At 53.6% G+C, this 19,633-nt stretch overlaps 2 protein-coding genes across 5 annotated transcripts; one reads left to right on the top strand and one right to left on the bottom strand.

Moving 5' to 3' along the window:
• The first annotated feature begins 48 nt into the window (after positions 1-48).
• Wrap73 (WD repeat containing, antisense to TP73) lies at positions 49-15,582 on the top strand. Of its 3 annotated transcripts, NM_001014262.1 has the most exons (12): positions 112-204; positions 2,718-2,870; positions 3,892-4,008; positions 6,080-6,152; positions 8,891-8,994; positions 9,536-9,622; positions 9,762-9,896; positions 10,019-10,096; positions 11,351-11,456; positions 13,997-14,122; positions 14,852-15,043; positions 15,292-15,582. In NM_001014262.1, the coding sequence occupies exons 1-12, from the start codon at positions 136-138 to the stop codon at positions 15,435-15,437; spliced, it is 1,386 nt and encodes a 461-aa protein (NP_001014284.1). In that variant the 5' UTR covers positions 112-135; the 3' UTR covers positions 15,438-15,582. The 3 variants fall into 3 exon arrangements, 2 of the variants coding, with proteins under 2 accessions (XP_063144213.1, NP_001014284.1); XM_063288143.1 differs by lacking the exon at positions 13,997-14,122 and having other exon boundaries at positions 49-204; XR_005504510.1 differs by lacking the exons at positions 13,997-14,122; positions 14,852-15,043; positions 15,292-15,582 and adding an exon at positions 10,272-10,362 and having other exon boundaries at positions 49-204.
• A 505-nt stretch (positions 15,583-16,087) lies between these two features.
• Tprg1l (tumor protein p63 regulated 1-like) lies at positions 16,088-19,295 on the bottom strand. Of its 2 annotated transcripts, NM_001110318.2 has the most exons (4): positions 18,853-19,295; positions 18,589-18,765; positions 17,821-17,974; positions 16,088-17,130 (listed from the first exon to the last, which is right to left on the bottom strand). In NM_001110318.2, exons 1-4 carry the CDS (start codon positions 19,125-19,127, stop codon positions 16,936-16,938), a joined length of 801 nt encoding a protein of 266 aa, NP_001103788.1. In that variant the 5' UTR covers positions 19,128-19,295; the 3' UTR covers positions 16,088-16,935. The 2 variants fall into 2 exon arrangements, with proteins under 2 accessions (NP_001103788.1, NP_001258014.1); NM_001271085.1 differs by lacking the exon at positions 17,821-17,974.
• Between the last annotated feature and the right edge of the window lie 338 nt (positions 19,296-19,633).

Below are 19,633 nucleotides of genomic sequence, written 5' to 3' on the forward strand. Positions count from 1 at the left end.
CCGCCCCATAATGCCGCGCGGCCGCTCGAAGTTCCCATTGGCTGCTGCTCGCTTCCGCCCCCGTACTTCCGGCCGCTGCCCGCGGCGGTTGCGGGAGGTACCTCTGGGCCTGGCTGGCCCCGGCTGGCGGTGGCCATGAACTTCTCAGAGTCATTCAAGCTCTCGGGCCTGCTCTGCAGGTTCTCCCCGGACGGCAAGTACCTGGTGAGCCGCGGCGCGCGGGGCGGAACCTCAGCGTGGGCGCGCGACACGTGCAGGGGTCTGGGGCGGGTGGAAGCGGGGAGGGAAGGGGGCCCGAGCTGGGCGGCCGGGGCGGTGGGGGGTGTGTGTGACTCGGGCCGAACTTGGAGGTGGGGAGTTGGGGCAGGCGGAGGGGTTTCGGCCTGGACGAGAGAGAACCAGATGATCAGGGAAAACGAACCTGAAGCAGGAGAGGGACCCAGGCAGGTGACTAGGGTGGAGCAGGTGGCCTGGGCAGAGGGGGGATGGAGGTGGGGTTGCTATTCTGGCAGGTGGTCAGGGTAAGGAAGGAGGACCTGGAGCAGGTGGCCCGAGCTGGGTGGGTGCCAGGCACCCGGCTCCAGTTTCCCTTCATCAGAGTTGGATAAGGTGACGCTGCTTTCACACATTTGAGGGCACAGGGGACGGCAGCTCATTGTTATTTTGTATGTTTTCTCGCCGGTGAGCTGGTTGAACGGTTGCCTCCTTTGTGAAACTCACGACCTCTCCTCCATCACATGCAGATGGTTTAAATAACTTTCAGTGCCAGGGTTGGATGTTAGCTGTCCACTCTTTGGGTGACAGGACAGTGCTCAGATGAGTGTTTGTATTTGAGGTTTCAAAATACACCAATACGACCATTGTGCATTCGCAGTAGGCAGACGCTTGACGTTAGGAAGCCATCAGGAAAAACTCATGTCTTATAAAGACTGTGGTTCCCTGCCAGTCGGGTAGCTTGGCTAGTAACGGTACCTGCCACCAAGCCTGACGACCTGAGTCCCATCTCCAGGACCCAAATAATGGAAGGAGAGAACTGTCTCTTTCATGTTGTCCTCTGACCTCCACATAAGCCTCGACTAGTGCCTGACCCTTCTCACATACAAATGCAATCCTAATTTTTAACAAGCTTCCTTTCATTAATCTATCATTCTCTTTTAACTGACGGGTGCCATTCATGAATGAATGAATGAATCAGTGAATGAATGAATGACACGGTTTCTCTGTAGCTCTGGCTGTCCTGGAACTCAGTCCGTAGACCAGGTTGTCCTTGAACTCAGAGACCTGCCCTCTTCTGCCTCCAGAGTGCTGGGATTAACAGAGCATGCCACCATGCCTGGCCATGTTGATTCTTAGCTCTCATTCCTGCTGTGTTGTTCAGGCCTTGAGACATCCTTTCCCCTCCTTATGTATCATCCTAACAATGTAGAAAGTGTCAGGATAGAGGCGGCTTAGCAGAGAAAGTACTTCCATGCACACATTGATACATTTTACCTTTTTCCAAATGCCTCCAGAGATTAGGGTTGCTTTACTGTCCTGAAAGTTTTAGTGAACAGCAAAGAAGTTGCATTTAGTTATCTGATATTTGCCCACTCGTGAAAATATTGTGAAACCCTTGAGAATTGTCTCTTTAAAGTCTTTGCCTTAAATCCTGGGCAGAGCAAGTCCATGTTTCCAATGTCCATGTCTTTAGTGGTTCCTAAGGAATCCATTGTAACTTGTCACAGCTCACTAAACTCTTAAATGTGAAAATACAAGTCCTCTGATAGGTCCTTGTTCTGATCTGCACTTGTCCTCCTTCTCTCTTTCCACAGAAGACAAATGTGGCTTCATTTAAAAAAAAAAACAAAAAAAACCCCAAAAATGTCCATGTGTGCACCATAGGCATGTGTGTGTGTCAGTGTGTGTCAGTGTGTCTGTGTGCGGGTGCCACAACATACATGTAGAGGGCAGAGGACAACCCCCAGGGCTATTCCCTACCTTCTACCTTGTTTGAGACAAGGTGCAATGCGTACTTCACTGCACACACCAGGCCAGCTGGCCCACATGCACCTGCCTCTGCGTCCCCTCTGCCTCCTCGTAGGACCTAGGATTCTAAGCAGGTGTACACAGTTTTATGTGGCTTTTGTGCGTCCACACTTGTTTCTGAGGCAAGTGTTAAGTTCTTGGCATTTAGAATATGGTATAATATACAAAACTGACCTCACACTCAGAAAGTAGCTCCCAGTGCAGTGATTACAAGTGAGTACCATCTCTCTCTCTCTCTTTCTCTCTCTCTCTCTCTCACACACACACACACACACACACACACACACACACACACACACACACACACTGGCTTTTTTGAGACAGAGTTTCTTTGTGTAACCCCGGCCGTCCTGGAATTTACTTTGTACAGTTGGCTGGCCTCAAACTCAGGGATCTGCCTGCCTCTGCCTCCTGAGTGCTGGGATTGAAGGTGTGAGCCACCACCACCTGGTCAGTAATTTTTTTCATTAAATTTACTTGTATAGATTTGTAGGTTACAGTATGATAATTTAGTTATTGTATACAGTATGGAACTTTTAATTTTTTTTGTGCTCCAACTTTTATTTTTTTCTAACTCATTTTGCAATGAGCCTCATTAAGTATTGGTCCACACGAAACAGGAGGGAAGGAGATGGCGGCCAAGACAAGGCTCCCTGCCCTAGAGGAGATACTATCCCTTCCTCACTCTTTAGGCTTCCTGTGTCCAGTACCGGTTAGTGGTCCGGGATGTGACGACCCTTCAGATCCTTCAGTTGTATACATGCCTGGACCAGATCCAGCACATAGAGTGGTCAGCAGACTCCCTCTTCATTCTGTGTGCCATGTACAGACGGGGGATTGTGCAGGTGGGTACCATGTATCAGTGGTGTACAGATGGGCGCTACATGTCTGTGGACCTTGTGCAGGCGTGTGCCACTTAGGTATGTGATGTGTGTAGGCAGGCACTTGCCGCATATACATAAGACGCATGTACGTGTGTCCCGTGTGTGGATGAGGTACCTGCACTCAGGGGCATGTACGTGTGTCCCGTGTGTGGATGAGGTGCCTGCACTCAGGGGCATGTACGTGTGTCCCGTGTGTGGATGAGGTGCCTGCACTCAGGGGCATGTATGTGTGTCCCGTGTGTGGATGAGGTGCCTGCAGTCAGGGGCATGTATAACTAACGGGTCTGACTCTGTTACTGTAGCAGAACTAGAGTTAGGAAACATTCCCAGAAGTGTAACTAGGAAGGAGTTGGGTTTTGCAACCTTCTTTCAGGTTTAGGGGGAAATACAGTGAGGCTCAGCGTCGCTTTCTTGTTTTATATATATAATTTATTTTATGTGCATTGGTGTTTTATCCGCATGTATATCTGTGAGGGCGTCAGATCTGGAAGATACAGACAGTTGTGAGCTGCCGTACGGGGGCTGGGGATTGAACCGGGTCCTCTGGAAGAGCAGTCAGTGCTGAGGCAGCTCTCCAGCCCGAGTTGCTTTCTTTTAAAGTGTAATGCTCTCTAATAGTTTATCCAAATACTTCTGATGTGGAAAAACAAACAAACACCAAAACAGTAACTTGTCCTTAGTCTCTGAGCATGCTCTTTCAGAGTGGAGGTCTTGGCAGTGGCAGTGCAGTAACTTGGACAGGGTTCTAGAAAGTTCTAGGTTCTAGAAGGCACTGTTTAGTTCTTCACTAAGCCTAGCTAAATGAGGTCATAGGAATGGGGACGTGAGCAGACCCTTCAAAGATGCAATGCAGTGAAGTCACCAAGAAGTGCGGCTTGTAGCCACTGGATGACCTGAAGTGAGATGGTATATCCTCTGCCTCAGGGAGCCTTCCTGCATGGCGCAGCCAGTTTGCAATCCTGTGTCTCTTTTATGAATCAAGGTCTGGTCACTGGAGCAGCCAGAATGGCACTGCAAGATCGACGAGGGCTCTGCAGGGCTGGTCGCTTCCTGCTGGAGTCCAGACGGCCGCCACATTCTGAATACAACGGAGTTCCACGTAAGCTGGCCAAATGTAGCCCATTCTGTTCTCTGCCTAAAATAACCTGGGAATGTGAAAGTCTGGGTTCTGGAGCAGTATTCAGGTCAGAGTTCATAAACAGTAGAATTTTTTAAATCCTATTTTAAAGAAAAATCGGACATTAAAGGGGTTGGCAAGATGGTTCAGTGGATAGGGTTCTTGCTACCAAGCCTGGCCACCAGACTTCGATCCCGCGAATGCACGTGGTGGAGGGCGAGAACAACTTGTGAACGTTGTGCTCATACGCATGCTCCTGCTGCACAGTCAGTGTAAACAAAGAAAAGGGTTAGAGGCAGGGGGCTGGACCAGGTCTCTGCAGTGCTTATGCTAACCTCTTAAAGGGACATGTGGCCCGGCCATTTTGGAGGCCTATTTGGGTGTTTTCTAGACAGCTTTGGCCAGCAGTCTTTATGCTTATGGAGTTCTGCAGACCATGGTTCAGCTTCCAGATCTCATGGACTTGAACTCAGCCCCTCAGTTAATGGCCCAAAGTTTACCCTCTGTAAAGTTTATGGACCATTTTTAATGACTTCTGTTCAGTGTTACACACACTGAAATGGAACTGAAAAGGGCATTTGAACAGAGAGCAGACTGTACAGACTGCCTGGGGACACTGTTAACCTCCTGCTAGTCATAGCCACTGTGCCTGTGGCATCAAAGTGAACGTCAGTGTCCTGTGAGGAGGAATATGTCATAGCAAGGGGACCCTGAAAATGTCCCCACCCTTTTTGTTGTATTGAGACAAGATCTCACTGGCCTGGAGCTTACCATGTAACAAGGCTCGCCTCAAACTCAGAGAGCTGCCTGCCCCTGCTTCTTGACTGCTGGGATTAAAGTAGTCACCAGCCCTACCTTATCCCCAGATTGTAGATTTTAGCTTTTTAAAAGTCCCACCGACTTCCTTTACCACCAGCCATGCTTGGTGACCAGGAGGTGACCCTGTGAACATGACGGATTCGAGAGTGGACACGTGCTTAGAGCCAGACGTTAGGACAGTTAGATCACTGTGCACCCTTCTGGAGGCGGGAAGTCCATATGAGGGAGGCCTGCCTCCCATGAGACAAGAAGACGACAGTTGAATTGTGTTGCTGGTGCCTGATCCAAGGAAGACACTTCCACTCACTTCCTAGAGCACCTACAGCCTTGAGAGCCTGCTGGCTTCCAGAGGGCACCTTTGGCTGCATTGCACAGGCCATTTTCTCCTTTTTTGGAGAGTCTTGGGGTCCTGATGCTTATGACGCTGTGTGGTTTTCAGCAGTTCACAGATTACTCAGGTATACTGTACATTACCCCTCCTGGAGGCGTAGGTGCTGTCTCGTCCTTGTAAGGAAAGGCTTGCTGGAGCACACTCAGCTACATCTGCTCTGGGTACCTGAGTTGTGAGGAACCCTGTGGCCTTGGCCTTTCCTACACACTTGTGGTGGCAGAGGCTCCCGCCCGCCTGGTGTGGAGGGATGTGTGCAGCTTCCCGAGGATTTACATCAGGATTTGAAATGGCTGCCAATCTAGGAGCACTAAAGAGACATTGCATCGTGGGTGTTTTGAAATTGTTGGGAGTGTGTGCTCCTGCGTGTGCGAGCTCATGTGTTGTGGATGTTGGGTGTGTGTGTGAGCTCACGTGTTGTGGATGTTGGGTGTGTGTGTGAGCTCACATGTGTGGATGTTGAGGTCTCAGTTACTCTCCACCTTGTATTTTGAGTCTTGTATGTCTGTCACTTGAACCCAGCGCTCTCCAGTTCTGCTAGTGCAGCTTGCCTGTGGCTGGGATCATAGGCAGGCCACCACACCCCCTGGCATGGGCAGGAGGGCTGGGGCTCCAGACTCACTCCTCCCTTGAGCAGTAAGGCTTCCCCTGAGATCTCCCCAGCCCCACACTGTGGGCTCAGTTGTCACCTGGTGATTGGTGACAGTCTGCTCTCATGGCTGCTTTGTGTACTGAAGTAAACTTCATGTGAGTGTACAGTGTGGTCCATTTTATCCTCTCCAGCTTTAAGGGTCTTTGCAAAGATGGGAAGCTTCCTAATCCCTTCTCTCCCTTTCCCCCTGGCAGCTGCGAATAACCGTCTGGTCCCTGTGCACCAAGTCTGTATCTTACATCAAGTACCCCAAAGCCTGCCAGCAGGGTGAGTCTGCCCTATACAGTCTCCTAACTGTCAGGGAGTGTGAATGAAGGAGCCACAGCAGCAGCACCCCTCCCCCCAGCCTCCATCACTGGGCACCCCTCCCCTAGCCTCCATCACTGGCCACCCCCTCCCCCCAGCCTCCATCACTGGCCACCCCCTCCCCCCAGCCTCCATCACTGGCCACCCCCTCCCCCAGCCTCCATCACTGTGTACCCCTCCCCCAGCCTCCATCCCTGGGCACCCCTCCCCCCCAGCCTCCATCACTGTGCACCCCTCCCCCCAGCCTCCATCACTGGGCACCCCCTCCCCCCAGCCTCCATCCCTGGGCACCCCCTCCCCCAGCCTCCATCCCTGGGCACCCCCTCCCCCAGCCTCCATCACTGTGTACCCCTCCCCCCCAGCCTCCATCACTGGCCACCCCCTCCCCCCAGCCTCCATCACTGGCCACCCCCTCACCCCAGCCTCCATCACTGGCCACCCCCTCACCCCAGCCTCCATCACTGTGTACCCCTCCCCCAGCCTCCATCACTGGGCACCCCCTCCCCCAGCCTCCATCACTGGCCACCCCCTCCCCCAGCCTCCATCACTGGCCACCCCCTCTTCCCAGCCTCCATCACTGGCCACCCCCTCCCTGTGTCTCTGTGAGATTCCCTCCATGCATTTCCTTGATAACAGGAGCTGTGGAAAGTAGATAGAAATTGTCCTGGGAGGAGACCCTTTATCTCCATTCAGACAGACAGACAGACACTGTTTCCATTAGAGTTTGGTAGAGCTTGCCTAGCTGTCAGCATTTTTTCACTAACTTTTTTTTTAGTTAAGATTTATTTTTAAGGCGTGTGCATGCGTGTGTGCATGCATGTGTATGTGCATCTGTGAGTGTGTGTGTGCATTTGTGCACCTGTGTGTATGGGTAATGTGAATGCAAGTCGAAGCTACAGTTTTGGGTTCTGGCGTCAGTTTTCTGGAAAAGCCACACAAGTCTTTAACCAGTGAGCCATGCCAGCTCAGCTTACTAGGTCTTCTGTCAGGGGATGACATCTGTCTGGCATCACCTCTGAGCACCCAGAACAGGGAGAGGACAAAGGAGCCCCTTCCTTCCATTTGAACCTCACTGCCCCGGGAGGAGGAGGAAGGCTGGGCTGAATGCATGGCGGGTGGTCGTGCTGCCTGCCCTTGAACCCAGAAAGTACCAACTTTAGAGGGGCACACAGTAGATGTGGGGCACACAGTGGGTGTGGGGCACACAGTGGGTGTGCTCCTCTTTGCTTTGTTGTTACAGGATTTACAGATCACGTTGGACAGAAAGGCACTGTAGGTCTGTTGTGGTCTTAGGTGTTACTGTATCTAAAGAACGTCTGGTTCTGCTGGTTCTGGGTGAAGGTGTTCCTCTAGTCTGTCATTTGAAGTTGTTCTTGTTGTTTTTTTGTTTTGTTTTGTTTTCTTGATTTTGTTATTTATTTTTAATTTATATGAGTACACTGTAGCCATCTTCAGACACACCAGAAGAGGGCATCAAATACCATTACAGATGGTTGTGAGCCACCATGTGGTTGCTGGGATTTGAACTCAGGACCTCTGGAAGAGCAGTCAGTGCTCTTAACCACTGAGCCATCTCTCCAGCCCCCTGTTCTTGTCATTCTTGAGGCCTTGACCTCAGGCTTTTTACACTAATGCAGGCCTGGCAAAAATTGCTTAATGTTTTTAAGTAGATATTCCTGAATATTCATTTTAATGTTAGTTATTTGAAATGACAAGTTCAGACAATGGCTTAGCACTTAAGAGCATGTGCTGCTCTTCCAGAGGACTCTAGTTCAAGGCCCAGCCCCCAGGCCAGGAGGCTCACAACTGCCTCTAACTTCAGCTCCAACAGGAAGGGGCTCTGCCGTCCTCAGCAGGCCCCCTGCAGGCTGTGCACAGATACAGATACATACGTCCACTATTAAAAATAATAAAATAAATCTAAAAGCAAAAACGAAATGCAGTAGCAGAGCTGGCTCAGGGTATGAAGTGCTTGTTGTGCAAGCAGGAGGACATGAGTTCAAATCTCCAGACCTACAAGAAGGGCCAGACACAGCAGCAGAAGTCTGATCCTAGTGCTCCCACATCAAGACGGGAGGTGGAGACTGAGAATCCCAGAGCTCGCAGGCCAGCTAGCCTGGCTTGTACAGTTGCAAATAAAAGGTCTGCTGCAAGCAAGGTGGATGGGGATAGACACCCAGGGTTGTCCTCCTAACCCTCATACGTACCCTTGCCACGGATTCACACACATGCACCACCACCACCCACACACACTTGCCCATGCACACACCCGCTGCACACACTCACGTGCGCACGCACTCACGCACACATGCACTCACACACACACGCACTCACGCGCGCGCGCGCACACACACACACACACACACACACACACACACATTTGCAGCTGCAAGCTGGTTTTTGACCATCAGGTGTGTCCTGTCGTTTCCTATGTGAAATATGAACCCCAACCCCCCACCACCACCCCCGCTAAGTGACATTTGTGCCTGGTTAAGGATCAGGTCTTGGGTCTGATTCTATATAAATCCTCTCCTTGTCTGCAAGAGGGCTAAGGGCTGTGCTTGTCATATGACAGTGCTTCCCATGTCACAGTGTCCCCTTCTCTTGATCGGTCCTCTTCCCTGTCCCTTTTAAAAACGCACTGCCGAGCTCTGGTGCTTTCCCACACTCTGGTTCCAGTTTACCCTCTCTCCCCACAGGACTGACTTTCACCAGAGATGGCCGCTACCTGGCCTTGGCGGAGAGGCGAGACTGCAGAGATTACGTGAGCATCTTCGTGTGCAGTGACTGGCAGCTCCTCCGGGTAGGGCCATTTTCTGCTGCTGGCTGGGAAGTGGGGTAAAACCAGAGTTCCTGATGATCCCAGAGGCTGTCGAAGCCCTGGGGTAGACTGAATGATGGGGTTTCTATGGCCAGGGGGCAGGGGTCATTGGAAGTTGGCATGTTGACATGGACTTTGAACCCTCTTCTTTGCGTAAGGGAATTCCTCCCTGGGAGGAGATTGCCACAGAGCTGTGGCACGGAGCATCCACCATCCATACCCACAGCTTCAGGCCCACAAATGCGTTTCAGTGTCTGTGTTAGAGAACACCTGAAGGGGCCGACTGGGGAGGCTTGCCAGGCAAGGCTGGGGAGAACAGCACAGGTGCCACGGGGATGGCATGAGGGGACGAGGCCGTGCCCAGAGGGGCTGGCACACTGTGTGCGCTCACAGGACAGCACTCTGATACCTTGTCTGTTGCTGCACATAAAATGACACAGGAGCCAAGAGCATGTTATAAAATAAGCACACCACCTATCTAAGGAAATGTTCTCAGACTGTCATGTCTCCTCTTGTCCGGAAGCACTTTGACACAGACACCCAGGATCTCACAGGGATCGAGTGGGCCCCGAATGGCTGTGTGCTGGCAGCGTGGGACACCTGCTTGGAGGTATAGCACTTGGCCAGCAGCACCCTTTTTCAAGAGAGTTCACCTGCAGGTACCTTGTGTGCTCTCAGTGCAGTGAGCTGCTGGGTGCGGAAGCGCTGCTCGCAGGGGCCCGTGACACGTCTAAATGTCTCACCTGCAGTACAAGGTTCTGCTATACTCCTTGGACGGCCGCCTGCTGTCAGCATACTGTGCCTATGAGTGGTCCCTGGGCATCAAGTCTGTGGCGTGGAGTCCCAGCAGTCAGTTCCTGGCCATTGGGAGCTACGATGGAAAGGTAGGGAGTGGCTTGGGGCACTGCAGGCCACCAACTCCATAAGCTGTAGGCCAGTTCCATGAGCGGCAGGATGCCGGCAGGCTGCGAGCTGCCCGCAAGTCATTCTCACCATTCCTTCCCAGGTGCGCCTCCTAAATCACGTGACCTGGAAGATGATCACGGAGTTTGGGCATCCTGCAGCCATTAATAATCCCAAGACAGTAAGTCTGCGTCCTCCTCCACCTGGGCACCGCGGCTTCTCCAGTGCGGTGAGCTGCCCTTGACCTTCCTCAGTTGCTGTGACGTCGTCTTCCCTGTTCTGCCCCTCATCCCCTCCTTGGTCAAGGGCATGTGGAGTCCAGGCTCCTCTGTGGACTGCACCTCTGTCCTCAGCAGATCCTTGGGGAGACATGGGCCATCCTGCCAGAGTAGAGCACACAGACGAGCAGAGAGGGCCGGAAGAGCTGGTCTGTGGATCGACACGAAGGTGGGCAGCCCAGGCCCAGGAACCAGGAAGTGCAGCGGTGAAGGCACAGTCTGAAGCCCAGGAGTGTTGAGTCCTCTTATCCTCTGTCAGTGGTCTGGACCAAGGACAGATTTCTTCTTCCCTTGGACAAGGAAGGGCCAGGGCCATAGCCCAGGGCTCAGTTAGCTGCCCCAGAGCCTATGTCAGCAGGACCCTGTAGGAAGGAGAAGCTGGGCAAGGGTAGGCTTTAGTCTGGCTGCTCCTCCAATAGCAGTAGCTGACCATGGCCGCAACACAGGTTAGAGATGACAAGGCCGGCCAAGCAGGCTGCCAATGTTTGCCTGTGCATCTAAGTCTCCACCGTGTGTTATGGCAGTATCTCTGCCTAGGACTGTGGTGTACCTACCTAACCTAATAGTGAGCTAGCCTGAGCCTCGTGTCACTGCGACAGAGTACTTGGGACAGGATCAACCTGAAGTTAAAGTAGAACGGGTTTGTTTTGGCTCCTAATGTCTGAGGTTTCAATCCACCACTTATTTTGGGCAGCATGTTGTAGTAGGGACCAATGGCAGAGCTGAGCTGAGTTGAGCTGACCTACAGCTGCTCTGGCCAGGAAACCGAGAGGAAGGACGAGAGGTCCCAATATGACCTGCCTTCCCCCACATACGGGCCTTTAAGATTCACACTAAGTGCCAAGATCCAGCCATTTGCGCTCCACAGCCTTGCTGTCGCTCACTGTCCTCTCCCGGCCTGCTTTTCTCCCTCACGCTGACAGTGCACACACAGGCCACTGCTGCACAGGTGTGACCTGGTCTCCCATGTGAACAGCCACGTGGGCAGCCTGGCCAGCAGGACTGAGGTGGCAGCTGAGCTGTCCTTCACTGCAGAGGGTCAGACTGGCTGCTGCTCTTCCCAGAGACCCCCGTGTCAGGCACTTAAGTTGGACCACAGCCCGCTGGGCTCCCTGGCTCTTGCACAGACTGGCTAATGGCCACATCGTGTTTTTCAGGTGGTGTATAAGGAAGCTGAGAAGATCTCCCAGCTGGGGTTGGGCCACCTGTCCTTCCCACCACTCCGAGCAATGGCTGGTGCCCTCTCGACCTCAGAGAGCAAATGTAAGCAGGAGAAGGCTGTGTCTTCCATGGGAGAAAACTTTTTTTTTTTTTTTATTAGATGAGACTCCTCTGTCCACATGGGTCTCAGCGGCTGCTTGTTTGGGTCAGGGAGATTTTTACAAGGGGTGGCAATCCTGCATCATAGAGATCTCAGATGCTCTCCTGTGTGCAGCGTAGAGATCCCAGGTGCTCTCCTGTGTGCAGCGTAGAGATCACAGGTGCTCTCCTGTGTGCAGCGTAGAGATCCCAGGAGCTCTCCTGTGTGCAGCGTAGAGATCCCAGGTGCTCTCCTGTGTGCAGCGTAGAGATCCCAGGTGCTCTCCTGTGTGCAGCGTAGAGATCCCAGGTGCTCTCCTGTGTGCAGCGGAGAGATCCCAGGTGCTCTCCTGTGTGCAGCGGAGAGATCCCAGGTGCTCTCCTGTGTGCAGCGTAGAGATCCCAGGTGTTCTCCTGTGTGCAGCGTAGAGATCCCAGGTGCTCTCCTGTGTGCAGCATAGAGATCCCAGGTGCTCTCCTGTGTGCAGCGTAGAGATCCCAGGTGCTCTCCTGTGTGCAGCGTAGAGATCCCAGGTGCTCTCCTGTGTGCAGCGTAGAGATCTCAGGTGCTCTCCTGTGCGCAGCAGAGAGATCTCAGATGCTCTCCTGTGTGCAGCGTAGAGATCTCAGGTGCTCTCCTGTGTGCAGCGTAGAGATCACAGGTGCTCTCCTGTGCGCAGCAGAGAGATCTCAGATGCTCTCCTGTGTGCAGCGTAGAGATCTCAGGTGCTCTCCTGTGCGCAGCAGAGAGATCTCAGATGCTCTCCTGTGTGCAGCGTAGAGATCTCAGGTGTTCTCCTGTGTGCAGTGTAGAGATCCCAGGTGCTCTCCTGTGTGCAGCGTAGAGATCTCAAGTGCTCTCCTGTGCGCAGCAGAGAGATCTCAGATGCTCTCCTGTGTGCAGCGTAGAGATCTCAGGTGTTCTCCTGTGTGCAGCGTAGAGATCTCAGGTGCTCTCCTGTGTGCAGCGTAGAGATCCCAGGTGTTCTCCTGTGTGCAGCGTAGAGATCCCAGGTGCTCTCCTGTGTGCAGCGTAGAGATCACAGGTGCTCTCCTGTGCGCAGCAGAGAGATCTCAGATGCTCTCCTGTGTGCAGCGTAGAGATCTCAGGTGCTCTCCTGTGCGCAGCAGAGAGATCTCAGATGCTCTCCTGTGTGCAGCGTAGAGATCTCAGGTGTTCTCCTGTGTGCAGTGTAGAGATCCCAGGTGCTCTCCTGTGTGCAGCGTAGAGATCTCAGGTGCTCTCCTGTGTGCAGCGTAGAGATCCCAGGTGTTCTCCTGTGTGCAGCGTAGAGATCCCAGGTGCTCTCCTGTGTGCAGCGTAGAGATCCCAGGTGCTCTCCTGTGTGCAGCGTAGAGATCTCAGATGCTCTCCTGTGTGCAGCATAGAGATCCCAGGTGCTCTCCTGTGTGCAGCGTAGAGATCCCAGGTGCTCTCCTGTGTGCAGCGTAGAGATCCCAGGTGCTCTCCTGTGTGCAGCGTAGAGATCACAGGTGCTCTCCTGTGCGCAGCAGAGAGATCTCAGATGCTCTCCTGTGTGCAGCGTAGAGATCTCAGGTGTTCTCCTGTGTGCAGTGTAGAGATCCCAGGTGCTCTCCTGTGTGCAGCGTAGAGATCTCAGGTGCTCTCCTGTGTGCAGCGTAGAGATCCCAGGTGTTCTCCTGTGTGCAGCGTAGAGATCCCAGGTGTTCTCCTGTGTGCAGCGGAGAGATCCCAGGTGCTCTCCTGTGTGCAGCGTAGAGATCTCAGGTGCTCTCCTGTGTGCAGCGGAGAGATCTCAGGTGCTCTCCTGTGTGCAGCATAAAGATCCCAGGTGCTCTCCTGTGTGCAGCGTAGAGATCACAGGTGTTCTCCTGTGTGCAGCGTAGAGATCACAGGTGTTCTCCTGTGTGCAGTGTAGAGATCTCAGGTGCTCTCCTGTGTGCAGCGGAGAGATCTCAGGTGTTCTCCTGTGTGCAGCGTAGAGATCCTCCTGTGTGCAGCGTAGAGATCACAGGTGCTCTCTTGGGAAGCCTGCCTTCCCTCCCTGCTCTGTAGTCTCTGAGGGCGTGCCTGCTTGGAGGGTGGCAGGCAGCCAGGGTTTTGGTTGCTCACAGTGCCATGTACTTACTTAAGCATCTGTTGGTTGATAGTCCCTGACTCCCAGCTGGAAAAGGGGGACCATCTGTGCCCCGAGATGCTGGAAGCGGCTAGAACGGCCAGATGTCCAAGCAGCTGGGAGTAGCTCAGACAGCAGACCTGAGCAGGTTTATACCCTTCCTTGGGAGCTCCTGACTGCACTCTTATCCCCACTTGGGGCCCTGAAGGCCCTGGAACTGTTGTCCCCTAGGGACGTGTGACTAAACCTCTTAACAACAGCTGTGCTCTTCAGCCTTCCAGCCGGCAAACCGTTCTTTGCATGCATCTCGGCAGGCAGGCAGCCTGTACTCCTTTCCTCTCTCTCTGCCCTCTCCCCTTGACCCGTGCCCTCAGCATGTCCTCCTCCTCCCTGTCGGTGTTGCAGATGAGATCGCCTCAGGACCAGTTTCCTTGCAGACTCTGAAGCCGGTAGCTGACAGAGCGAACCCCAGGATGGGTGTAGGGATGCTGGCTTTCAGCTCAGACAGCTACTTCCTGGCATCAAGAAATGGTCAGTGTGACACTCATAGGCAGGGTCCGCTGTTCACAGCCCCTTGACACCAAGAGTAGAGATAATGGAGAAACAGCTCGGGGCAGCTGTGTGCTCTTCTCCCTGATTTTCTGTGGAAATAGACATTCTGCACAGCATTGCCTGGCTGCCTGACTGCCCCCTCCTGCACACCTACCTCACTGTGCAGGAACAGAGGGCCAGCACTGACCTCTATGGTTCTGGATTTATTTGCATTTTGGGGGGTGCGTGCCTTTTTGATAGTTTGTCTTTTTTATTTACTTTATATCCTGACCACAGCGCCCCCTCCTTCCTCTCCTCCCAGTCCCACCCTTACAAGTCCTTCCCACCATTGTCCCCTCTCACTCTCCTCAGAGGACGACTCCCCACCCCCACCCTTGGTTACCACCCCAGCAAGACCTAGGCACATCCTCTCCCACTGAGGCCCAACTAAACCCAGGTAGGGGAAGGGGATCCAGTGGCACCAGCTGGACCTAGGCCCCCTACATGTAGCACACGTGCAGCTTGGTCTTCATGTAGATCCCCTAACAAGTGGAGTGGGGGGGCTGTCTTGTTTGCACTTTTTACATCTACAGATGTAAAAACCACAGGAAAAAGAAGGGTTGTGGCCTTGGGCGGCCTTTCCTTTGTTCTGGGTGCTGGTCCCAGAGAACAGCAGGGTTTGCTTCAGAGGCCAGCACTCACATGTGTCTTCTTTCTGCTTCCTTGCAGACAATGTCCCCAATGCTGTCTGGATCTGGGACATTCAGAAGCTGAAGCTGTTTGTGGTCCTAGAGCATATGTCTCCAGTGCGCTCATTTCAGTGGGACCCACGGCAACCAAGGCTGGCCATCTGCACAGGAGGAAGCAAGGTGTACCTGTGGTCCCCAGCAGGCTGTGTGTCGGTGCAGGTACCCGGGGAAGGTGAGCATAAGCCAGCACATGGTGGTCCAGCATATGCTGGCCTCAGGTTGATCTGCCATGTCATGCATTTGTGAAAGGTGCCCCTCCATATCTTGCAGGGCCTTGCCTAGAGTGTCCCTGACAGGAACCTACACCCTAAGCTTTCCTGGCTTTGTCTTCAGCCCTGGGGTTACCAGACTCCTCCCTCATCCACAGGCGCCCTCCCCACAAGTCCTACTTCCTAACCCTCTGGCCACCTGTCTCTCTAGGTGACTTTCCAGTGCTTGGACTGTGCTGGCATTTAAGTGGGGATTCCTTGGCCCTCCTTGGTAAGGATCACTTCTGTCTTTGCTTCCTGGAGACCAAGGAGAGGGGCACAGCCTATGGACAACGGGATGGCATGCCTAGGACCTGAAGGGAAACTGAGGCAGCAGACTCTGCAGACCCCCATATGAGGAACAGCTGTACAGGCTCTCTGGACAGGATGGACTATTCTGCCCAATTTTCTGTAAATATGTATAAAGTTATCATGTAAAATAGGTATTTGTTAATCCCTGGAACAGTGGTGGTCCTTTTCTTCAAGGCCTTAGCTCAGGGGTCCAAGGTCTGTCTTGGGAGGATGGAGTATCCTGAAGTAATGACAGCAACCTGCCTTATCATCCTTTGTTGTTCCCGAGCCGCTTCCAGTCAGTATGCTGTGGGACAGGGGTGGACGGTCAGCCCTCCTGCAGCTGCAAGGCCCCAACGTCTGCACCTGTCCCCATGTGAGCTGTGAATCCCACAACAGTTGGACAGGTCTCTCTGGCCTTGCATGCAAGTTCTGCAGGGAGGCCTGGGTCCCTGCCAGGAAGAGTGGAAGTGCTCAGCCTACCCAACATGCCTCTATCTCTAACAAGTGCCTTGAAAGCAGACAGACCAGCATGTCCACACTGGTGGCCATCTGAGTTTCTGTAAGGAGGACTGAGCTAGCAAGGGTCCACAGCCAGCCAGGTGCAGCCTCAGGCCTCAAGACAGTCTTTGGCACACCTGTTTTTGTGACAATAACTTCAAAAAGGAGCAACTCCATTTGGTTTTAATTGTCTTTACTAGAACAAAAGCACAGGCTGAAGACAGGTGCATCTGAGGTCACCTTTCCTCTTGAACAGGCCATGACATTCTGCTCACATCCATGCCGGTTAACTTAAAGCTAGAGGTATAAAGTGACATCTACAGTGTATTTGCAAGGCCAGAGCTACAGTGGCAAGCTGCATGTGGCTGCGCGCCAAAGCTCAGTGGTGCTCAGCGAGGCTCCCGGGCGCTCGCTGCTCTAAGCATGCACTTGGAAACCCAGCTCATCAGTCCCTTTTAAACAGAGACGGGATGATGTAGACCCACCACCAAGACTCGCGGAAGGGGCTACTTACCACAACCTGCATTAATTTATAAAGTGAGATCCTAAGTCAAACATTCACAGAAAGGCATATTCACTAGGAGCTGGCCAGGCAGACTGTCTTTCTTAGTGACCTGTCTGCTGGCTGTTATTATAGTTAGCATTTAAAAAAAGGGGGGGACTGAATTTTAAAATAGAGCACTTGGCGGGGAGAGTTAATGTGTGCATGTGCGGAAGCCGCTCCCTGCACTCTGCTGTATTCAACAGTCAACACTGCACAAGTGGGTGGGTACACCGTGCTTGGCATGCTGGAGGAGGGAGCGCATGGTGTTACAGAAGGAACACAGTGGTATGGGGGCAGCCGAGTCTGCCTGGCTGAGATCGTGTTGCCAAGGTGTCCAATATCCAACTAAATATACACGGTCCACTTGACTATTCTAACTGGACACATAACAGGACAATGCCCTTGTTCCTCCAGCCACGGTAGGTGTCGACAGGTGGCACACGGAGTCCCCACCACCTTGGTTTCCTGGGGCACAGCTGTCTAGAAGCCTATCTTGCCCCTGGTCATGGAGTAGCCCAGCTTGGCTTCATTGTTAATGAAGGACATCAGCCCCACGTAGGTCTCGATGAGGAGAGGGCGGTCCAGCACCAGCACGTTGTTCGCCTGCCCTGGCAGTGGGCTTTCCTTCTGGGCTTTCTTGACAGCTTGGATTAGGAGAGCCTTGAAGCTTTCCAACTTTAAAGAGAGAATAAACATGGAGTCTTACCCTCAAGCTAAGACAACAGTACTCCACGGGTAAACGAGGCTTCTGAGAAGTTCAAATCCTTCCAAACACCACATACTGATGACACCACTGATGACAGGCTGGGTTCTACAAGCTGTGTCATCAAGTGGCTCATCCTGAGTGAACAGGATGACGGGACCTGCCTCCCTGCCTCAAGTCCAGTCTAGAGGGTACCAGTCTATCTCTAAAGATGCAGTCGAGGGACTTGGCAGCCTGAGGCAAGGTGCTGCCAGCACAGCAGGCGGTAAGTCTTTTCTACAGACACACGTGCTTTGAGGTGGCACGGCACTAAGCACTAACGCGCTAACAGACATGCTGACTGACGGCATCACAGATGGAGGAATTTATTTGGACTATGATGTCACCAAGTGACAGGGCTTTCTCGGACCTACTGTAACCTGTCCAGTGCTCAGTGCCCCTCAGCACCCCTCCCTGGTACTCCAGCAGCCCTCGCCAAGCCTCACCAATCCTGTGTGCAAGCTCACCTCCCAATCCAGACTGAGCATCCTGCAATGGGATGGGGACTCCCTGTTCCTAAACAGCACCACCTAGCTTCCCACTGTGGAGCTGCACTTTTAGGGTTCACACTCTAGGGGCCTATAGCTGTCACTGCTAGGGACCACAGGCCTTGGTCTGCTTACATGGCACAGAGACGCTGTCTTCTCATCCATGCCAGCCATTGGGTGTTCTATGAAGGTGGCATAGGGCATGTTTGTAGACCAGGGGTTCCATCTGTTGATGAAAGAAGGGCGGCTCTGCTTGTCCCACTGAATGCGAACGCCAAAGCCTTCTCGCCTGATGGGGGACGGGGAGAAAGCCTTGCTTACCACAGGAATACAGACGGCATTGCACCAAGTTTCAGGGATTGCCAGGGAAGCTGAGGCTTGGTGTAACAATGTCACACACCTTCGAAGTGTAACAAGTCAATGTCTTGGTGATGCTGAGTCTTGTATACCGCCTATGTAACACAGTTCAACCCGGCCCAATTACAGCCGTGTTTGTTCTCAATGTTACTGAATGGTGCTTAAGTTTGTAGCCATTCGCTTCGTGGAGTCCCTATTCAAATAATTCTTTTATAGCAAGCCAACCAGCCCCTGAAGAGTGGCTGTTAGCAACGGATTTTAAGTACTACTGAGCACATGTCCTGTGTCTCCCTCCTGCTGGAGGTAAAATTCCCAGATTCCCTACACAGCTTTTGACAGTGGGCTCTGCTTCCAAGTATCTTAACGGTATTTAAATGAATGGATTTTAGTGCCTGCAGAGTGGCCAACTGTGCCAGCATCCCTTTCAAGAGGCCACACTGAAATCACCAGCTTCTACTTTAAGGTCCTTTCTACTGGTCCTCCTTGTGACCTTTACCTCACAAGAGAGTGGAACAATACTACTTAAGGATTCGCTGGGGCACCTACTTGTTGAGCGACTTTGGAGGAAACTGGAATTCTCCACAGGAGATGGTGTCTACTGCACTGAGCGCCACCCTGACCACCTGCTGACACTGAAGGCTGATGAAGTCATATTTGCAGATGAGCAAAGACTGGTCGGTGACCAGCACCAGCCGCTCCTTCTCGTTGTTCCAGTGGTCCACCCTGGAGGGAAGAGAGACCGCCCATCACCAAGGGCCCCGACCTCCCGCTTCCGCCCGGTGTCCCCACAGCGCCCTCGCTCTGGCTTACTCGGTCAGCAGCCACACCCCCTGGATCTCGCCGTCCTCCACGGGCCGTACCACGGCGCGGATCTCCTCCACCGCCTGCTCGATAGTGCCGGGTCGGAACACGAAGTACTCCTTGACGCGGGCGCGGCGTGTTGGGTCGTGGACGTTCAGCGGCCACAGAGTCTGGCGCAGCGGCGTGCCCGCCCCCTGCCGTCCGGCGCCCGCATCCTCGCCGGCCGCCAGCACCGCCGTGGGGCTCGTGCCTGCCGAGTCCACTGTGTCCCGCAGCTGTAGCATCACGCCGCCACCGGCCGGCTCCACCGACGGCCGCCGCCCAGCCGTCAGCAGCCGCGCCCCGCCCTCCCTCGTCCGCCTTGTGGTTGGCTGCGCTGCATAAGTCCCGCCTTCTGGACACGCCTCCAGCTCCGTCGGCTGCGTCTCACGATTGGCTTTTCGCCAAGTCATCTTCTGCGATTGGCTCGAGCGTGCTGCCGTTCTTAATTACGGCGGCCCACCCCGGGCCGGAAGCGGCCTCCACGAGCGGAGCCACTTCCTGTTTACAGGAAAGGCTACGAGAAAATGCGGGTCGCGGGTTCCGGACAGATGACGCCTTGGACTCGCGCAGAAGGCGGTGCTTGTGGCGCTCGCGCGAGGGGCGTTGCCCCGACAGTGTGTCCTCGCATTGGCTCGGTGCCTTTCACCTTCTCAGGGGTTATGATGCGCTTCTGGCTGTGGCGCTAGGCGGAGGTGTTCGGCGCACCTGGGAGCTGTGCGTGCCTGGGGTGTGTGGAAGTGTGGGCATG

This window comes from Rattus norvegicus, chromosome 5 (genome assembly GCF_036323735.1).
Source record: "Rattus norvegicus strain BN/NHsdMcwi chromosome 5, GRCr8, whole genome shotgun sequence".
Lineage (NCBI taxonomy): Eukaryota > Metazoa > Chordata > Mammalia > Rodentia > Muridae > Rattus > Rattus norvegicus.

Excerpts from the sequence above, each read along its gene's own strand:
- Wrap73 (NM_001014262.1), top strand. The coding sequence starts at position 136 with ATGAACTTCTCAGAGTCATTCAAGCTCTCGGGCCTGCTCTGCAGGTTC. Across the intron at positions 8,995-9,535 it reads GTGACTGGCAGCTCCTCCGG|CACTTTGACACAGACACCCA; the intron begins GTAGGGCCATTT and ends CTTGTCCGGAAG. Across the intron at positions 14,123-14,851 it reads CTTCCTGGCATCAAGAAATG|ACAATGTCCCCAATGCTGTC; the intron begins GTCAGTGTGACA and ends GCTTCCTTGCAG.
- Tprg1l (NM_001110318.2), bottom strand. The coding sequence starts at position 19,127 with ATGCTACAGCTGCGGGACACAGTGGACTCGGCAGGCACGAGCCCCACG. Across the intron at positions 18,766-18,852 it reads GGGGTGTGGCTGCTGACCGA|GGTGGACCACTGGAACAACG; the intron begins GTAAGCCAGAGC and ends TCTTCCCTCCAG. Across the intron at positions 17,975-18,588 it reads CCTCCAAAGTCGCTCAACAA|GCGAGAAGGCTTTGGCGTTC; the intron begins GTAGGTGCCCCA and ends GTCCCCCATCAG.